The 6,643-nt window shown below is 54.0% G+C and overlaps 1 protein-coding gene across 1 annotated transcript; it reads right to left on the bottom strand.

The window, feature by feature from the left end:
- Positions 1 to 1,861: 1,861 nt before the first annotated feature.
- SP9 (Sp9 transcription factor) lies at positions 1,862 to 3,944 on the bottom strand. Its single transcript, XM_057363637.1, has 2 exons — positions 3,924 to 3,944; positions 1,862 to 3,214 (listed from the first exon to the last, which is right to left on the bottom strand). The coding sequence occupies exons 1-2, from the start codon at positions 3,942 to 3,944 to the stop codon at positions 1,862 to 1,864; spliced, it is 1,374 nt and encodes a 457-aa protein (XP_057219620.1).
- Positions 3,945 to 6,643: the final 2,699 nt, after the last annotated feature.

Genomic DNA, 6,643 nt, shown 5'->3' with positions numbered 1-6,643 from the left:
TTTTTTTTTTTTTTTTTTTTTTTAATAACACAATTATCTCATTTAACAATTTGCCTTTAAAAAAATACTATGTCTGTTAGGTTGGTGGTCAGGAGACAAAGGGAGTGAAAATAATTTTCATTTCAATAATTGCCTTCTGGTCAATTTAACTGTGCCTTATTTTGAAAGAGCCTGTCTAAATGAGATTCCTGTCCCAAATGTGTTCCCAGGCCTTAGCCCAGCCTTTAATTATTCCTGAGTTTTTTTTCTTCAGAATAAGACGCTGCACTGAGTAATCACAAAGAAGTCAGAGAGCATCCTTGAACCTTTTCAATAGCAGAGCCACTGATATTCAAATAACATGCAAGGACCATTTGACTGCATGGGGACATAAGCATTTCCAATTCACTATTTGCATAGATCAACTGTCTTTGAAAAGGAAAGGAGCAGTTGTCTTCCATAACATTAAAAAGCCTAGTTATCAAATCAAGTGCTTAGTTTGGGGCTTTTAAAACGTTTACATTTTATCTTAGGTTGCCCTTTACCGTTTGACATGCAAATTTGGTGCAGTTAATTTGGACAATTAAAAGGATCTTCAAGGGAGCTTTGTCACCGAGAATATTTGGAGTTTTCCCCGTGGACCAGCTGAGATAAAGTTGGTCAGAACAAATGATGTCTAGGAGATTAATTAGATATTTGATAAGACATGAATCCCTAATAAGGGAATACAAGGCACAGGGGGCTGCTGTGTGCTCTAAGTCAAAATTAATAACATTTAACAAGATTTTCATTTAGGCATGAAATGTCTTTTCCGGAGTATTGACTCTAGCGATTTATTCCCCTGAGATCACCTCCCAGCCTAGGCAGCCTTGTGGCACTGAAGGTTTTTAAAATTAAATAAATAGTTCCTCAGCACAGTTTGCCTTCACTCGATTTTGGGGATGGTTTCACCAAAGACACTTAGGTCTCAGCATGGTTCCCGGCTGTAGCAAGGCTGGGACTCAGTTAAAAATTGGGGKTTTTTTTGGTTTTGTTTTTAAATTAACCAAAAAAGGTGGTTTGAAAAGAGCTCAGTGCGCCTGGCTCGGGGGCCGGTCCCATCCCCTCCCAGCTATCATTGCTCGCTGTATTTTTTTTTATCACTGTGCCCGTAAGGATGCAAGGGCACCCACTAAAAAAGTGACCCCTGTGAGGACTGGGCGGGGGGAAGGAAGGGACACGAAGAAGAACAAACCCGTGAGTATATTGTTCAGTCCTTTAATAATACCAAAATGAAAATATGTCAAGATTTTTTCCATACAGATAAACGCATTTAATTTCTTTGAGACCTTAACTTACGTGTGTTTGAGTGAAGTGTTAACTCAACATTTTAAATATCTTTTACATATATACTGACTTCCACAAAGTGCATCAGAAATTTAAAATTAAAAAAAAAAAAATTAATCAGAACCCCAAAACCTCCCTGAATTTCAGGAATTCACCAATTGAAAAAAAAAATCCCCCAACCCCCTATCAGATCAACATTTACAATAAAAATAAGGGAACACGATCTGGTTTTCTTTTTTTTTTTGTTTTTCTTCTTTTTTGAACCCTATTTATACAGATGTTTATGAGATACAGAGGGACCGTCTCAGAGTTGCAGCTGTATTTCTCACCTTAAGCCTCTCTTAGGATGCTTGCCTTCCGACAGAAAGAGAAAAGGGAAACGGAAGAAAGTGTCACTCGGTACCTACTGGCCGGGCGGGACGGGGTCCGCGCCTCTCCGGCCCCGCCGTCCACCGGCCCGCCCCCGCTGCGGCCCGGGGCGCCATCGGCGGCGGGGCGGCTCGCGTCCCTCCGGCCGGCGCGGGGCACAGTCCGAGCGGCTCCGGCGGCGCTGCCCCTAGGAGTCACCGGGCCCCGCGGTAGGTTCTTTGCCCGGTCCGCGGGCGGCAGCGCCCACGCCCTCATGCAGGATGAGGTCGGGGGACTCGGAGCGCGGCGTTTCCAGGTTGCTGGCGTCCGTATCGCTGTCGCTGCCCTTTTTGCCCCCGCCGCCCCCGTTGTGCGTTTTGATGTGTTTGCTCAGGTGGTCACTGCGCATGAAGCGCTTGTTGCAGACGGGACAGGCGAAGCGCTTCTCGCCCGTGTGAGTCCGCAGGTGCCGCTGCAGCTCGTCGGAGCGGGTGAAGCGCTTCCCGCAAAAGAGCCAGTTGCAGACGAAGGGCCGCTCGCCCGTGTGCCAGCGCAGGTGCGCCTTCAGGTGCGAGGTCTTGCCATACACCTTGCCGCAGCCGGGGATGTGGCAGCTGTGCAGCCCCTTGCGCCGCAGGCTGGCCCCCGCTGGCCCCAGCCTCTCGGCCTCCTGGCAGTTGGGGCAGTCGCAGGTGGCGCGGCCCGAGTAGCGGCGGGCCGAGCGGGCAGAGCCGCCCCCGGCGGCGGCGGCGCCCGAGATCATGGCGCTGGCCGCCGCCACCGCCGCGCTGGAGTCCGTGTAGGAGGGCAGAACGGGCTTGAAGCCCTCCTGGGTGAGCAGGTGCTGGCTGGTGGAGAGCAGGTGCGAGGCGGCCGTAGAACCCAGGCCGGTGGAGCTGAAGGCGGAGTGGGTGAGGGAGCTGAAGTCGGGGTTGTAGGTGCCCAGTTGGGAGTGCAGCGAGGCCTGGGGGGCGCCCGAGTGCAGCGAGCTCTGCAACCCCCCCGCCGGGTTCTGCACCTCAAGCCAGGAGCCCGGGTTGGTGTGCACATCCCACCAGGAGGAGGCCGCCCCGTTGGCTACCTCGCCCGCCGAGAGAGTGGAGTGGAATCCTGACTTGTACCAGGACTCGTATGGGTGCGCCATGCCCACCCGCGGGTAGAGGCTCTCGGCAGCCGAGCTGTGCACTTTGGAGATGAAGGCCGACTGCCCGCCGGGTTCCTGCGGGGACACGCCCGCCGCCGCCGCCGCCGAGTTGGAGAAGAGGCCGCCGTAGTCGCTGCTGAAGGCCGAGGAAGTGGGCGAGGTGGAAGCCAGGCAGAAGGCGCTGTTGGCCGTGCCCGTGCCACTGGCCAGTCCGTTGGAGCCCCTGCTCGTGGCCACCGTGAAGCCCGAGAGGCTGGAGCCCAGGTTGCAGCTGGAGGTGGAGCGTTTCCAGGGGTGGAAGCCCCCTTTGGCGAAGGCGCTAGCCTCGGGCAAGGTGGTCAGGGGACTAGTGTTGCCGATCTTGTTGCAGGTGGCGGCCAGCATGGCCAGGGGAGTCGTTCCAAATCTCGGCTCTTCCTGCGGGAAGAGACAAAGCCGGCCCGTCAGCCTAACCCTTGCCACCTCGCCAGGCTCCCGCGGGGACACGGCAACGCGGAGAGAACCGCGGCACAACGAGCCGTACTGCGGAAAAGTTTTCTTTTAATTTGGTGGAAGGCTCCAGCCCCGCCACGCTCGGCACAACTCGTTTTCCGCCGGGGACTGGTCTCCTTGCCCAAGAGATTTACATCGCAAGCGGGTCCCGACGGGGACAAGGGACACGCGTGTTCCGAGAGGGCTGCTCGAGCGCACCGCCGTTAAACCAAAAATCCCGTGGGAACGAAATGTGGCGTCTCCTCGAGCAACCGTACAGGAGCAACGGAAAAAAAAGAGATGGCAGCAAGGCGAGCAGTGTRGGGAACCTTCCGACCGTCGCCTCGCGCAAAACCGAGCTGGCGAGAATCTTTGGAAATCGAGCGTAGTTCGAGTTAAAAACAAAMAAACAAAACCCCAAACCAATAACAAAACAAAAGAAAGCAGAAGCAGCACGGCTCCTCTCCGGCCCAGCGAGTTTTCAGGCTAAACTCGTTGGAACGACCCGATGGGCAACCCGCAATGAAATCCCCCGAGGCGGGCCGGGATCACCTCCCATCCGCGGGTCCACGCGRTTTGCGCAAGGGGCAGCCACGCGGCGGCAGCGACAGTTTTTCCAGAGGGAAGCCGCGAGGAAGCGCGCGGTGCGACTTACCCCGAGGATAGACGTAGCCATAGCACGTCCGTGGGCTGGGCGGTGGGGCGGAGGGGACGGCGCTCGGTGAGCGCCCCGCGCTGCCCGGCGGCACTAAGGACACTCCGGCGCGGCGGGGCCAAACTCTGCCTAAGTGCGGGCAGCGCCCGCTTTGAAGTACCGCTGGCGACGGCGCTCGCCCAATGAGGGCGCGGGCGGAGCGGCCCGGAGCGGCCCGACAGCCAATCAGGCTGCGCGGAGGTGCCGGCGCCGGGGCGCGGGGCGCGTGCCAGTCAGCGCGCGGGGAGAAAACTCCCCGCTCCGGCCCGCGGCGGCCGCGCCGCAATTACCGCCGGCCCCGGCGCCCCGGGTCGCGCCTCCCGCCGGGCCGCGACTCCCGCCGACCCCTCACCGCTTGCCCGCCSGGGAAGCGGGAAGAGCCGCAGAGGGCAGGAGTCGAGAGCGGGGTCAGCGCCGGTGGAGGGCTGGTGTCACGCCTGACGCCGCTCCGCCGTCGCCTGTAAACTGTCCAGGAGGTGTCAGATCCCCCGCTGCTGCTGTAGTCAGTCACCTGCGATCCTCGCGGCCTGTAAATCATACCTGCGTCGCTTTTATTCAACAGGCCCTTTRCCTCCTTTTCAGGCCATTTGGGAGCTGTCCGTGTTGGATATAAATAACCTATCAGCGCCTAATGACATTCTGTAAAAGCATATTAAATTTTTTTGTTTGCTTTTCTTTATCAGATGCTAGAAATGATTTCGTGTGCAGCGTGTTTCTTACTTTCATTGCAAAAGGAACTTAGGAGGCTTTGTGGTTATATAAAGTGCCAAAAAATTCCAAAGACAGGGAACTGACAGGCATCCCTTTGCTCTTGTACCAGGATGGGAGAGAGGATGAGGGGCATATGACATGATGTCGCCTAAGACAGAGAATATTRTTTTACAGAATAATCACCAGAAAACACTTTGAAAGTCAAATTCGCAGCCTGCAGCCCGTTTTTCAAGCCTCATATACTCCTGTGTGAGCAGTGCTGCTAATGGCAGAAGGCTTGCTCCCTCCTAGCAGTGCTAGGGCGCTGCTGGAATAAGCTTCCCTAGCATTTGTCTGTGGCCTCTGCACTGTGCACACTCCACACACCCAGTGAGCGACAGAGACTTTACCTGCTCTCTGCATGTGCGAAATGTAAGTCCAAACCTCGGCTCCTCAATGTCTTGCAAGCTAGTCCCTTTGATTTGTAATTATTGGAGGCTTCTTAAGTAATTGGCTAGAACTTGCCCGTACTGTGCCCGCGGAAGATCAATAGGYGTGCAACTTTTCATCATTGCGATCGGCTCTGTGAGAATGGGAATAGGAGCTTTCCCTCTTTCTTTTTGCTGTTCCCAGTGCAGCTGAGTACAATTCTGAACCAGAAATATGAGTGCGTTCATGCAACGCCGGGCCCTTGCTCTGCATTTCAGTCAATATTTCCTTCTCGGTGCCGCTTGAGCCATCCAGTGTAAAACCTTCTAGCAGATGCAAAATAGGCATCGCAAGATGCAAGAGCAAAATGGAGAAACCGGGAATTTGAGATTATGATTTTGCTTTTCTTTATATGTTTTATATTTTCTTTCTGTATATGTGTGCTTAATTAAGGTGGGCATTGCGTTTTCTTTTACATTGTGTTATGCAATCTGCAGGACGCCTGCCACGCTAGGAAGGATGTCCCTGGAGATTATCTTTTATTTAAACGTCTAAGGCTATTTTCAAGTGGCGCTCGCCTTTTTTCGCCGCGTATTAAACAGAGTCGGGGCAGTAAGAGAAAATACTGTTCTGCGCTTAATTCTTTCCACATTGACTCGCAGCCGGCGCAGTGGTCCGGGTAGTGCATGGTAAACGCTTCCTCCGAAAGGTCTGCCCGGAGCAGATCCTGAGCGGCGGCTGTACCCAGGGGGGCTGTAGCGCTCGGCGGGTGGAGGCGGCAGAAAGGCGGTGGCGGGGGGAGCGACATAACCCCCGCGGATGAGGCGAAGAGTCCGACAGGGGCACCCGGGAGCCATTGCCCAACAGGTGACTCCTTCCTTCCCTCCTTCCTTCTTTCCTTCCTCCTTTTCTCCGGGGGGAAAGCCGCTCCTTCCCTTCCCAGGAGCCTGCCGTGGTGGTCGTCCAGTGGCAGCACGGCGCTTCTCGCCAACCCTAGGGCTGCGGGTGGAGGGGGTCTTTCCTCTCATCTTGGGGAAAGTCATCAATAAAATACGGCTGGAAGGCAGATCGAGAGCGTGACGTTTAAAAATGTTGCCTCTACATCAGCGAGTAAAGGCATCCGCTGCCCGCTTGMGCTCCCACAGCAAAGTAGGGATTCTGCTTTGCCTGAAGACTGGCAGGCGGCTTCTGCCTGCCGCACATCCATCTCCTCGCCCCTTTGTAGTAGGAAAAGTAACTAAAACCCGCAGAAACGAGGCAGGCGGTGGAAAGGCTGAGCGAATRGCGGCAGAAGGGGGAACGCTGCTAAAATCTTTAGGGGGTCAAGTATTTTCTGACAGATTTTTTTCATACTCCAAAAATCGAGTTTTTAAACAAAGATCAATGTGTTATGCTAAAGTGTTGAGCTGACTGTTAAAACATTTGGGGGGATAATGACAATGTAACAAAGGCCTGGTTTGGAGTGAATCATCAYCCTTTTAAAAGTTAAAGCAATTTTCAGGAGAATAGCTTTCAGCAAATGCTTTACATTATTCAAAACGGCCAAATAATGTTCTATTATA

Source organism: Malurus melanocephalus, unplaced genomic scaffold (genome assembly GCF_030028575.1).
Source record: "Malurus melanocephalus ecotype Western Australia unplaced genomic scaffold, MMel_1.1 scaffold_30, whole genome shotgun sequence".
In the NCBI taxonomy this organism is placed as follows: domain Eukaryota; kingdom Metazoa; phylum Chordata; class Aves; order Passeriformes; family Maluridae; genus Malurus; species Malurus melanocephalus.
The sequence above is the reverse complement of the archived record's forward strand: the minus strand, read 5'-3'. Positions and strand labels throughout refer to the sequence as shown.

What these genes read in the sequence shown, in the direction of transcription:
- SP9 (XM_057363637.1), bottom strand. Translation starts at nt 3,944, where the DNA reads ATGGCTACGTCTATCCTCGGG. An exon ending in TGGCTACGTCTATCCTCGGG is followed by an intron (nt 3,215 to 3,923) that starts GTAAGTCGCACC and finishes CTCTTCCCGCAG; the next exon opens with GAAGAGCCGAGATTTGGAAC.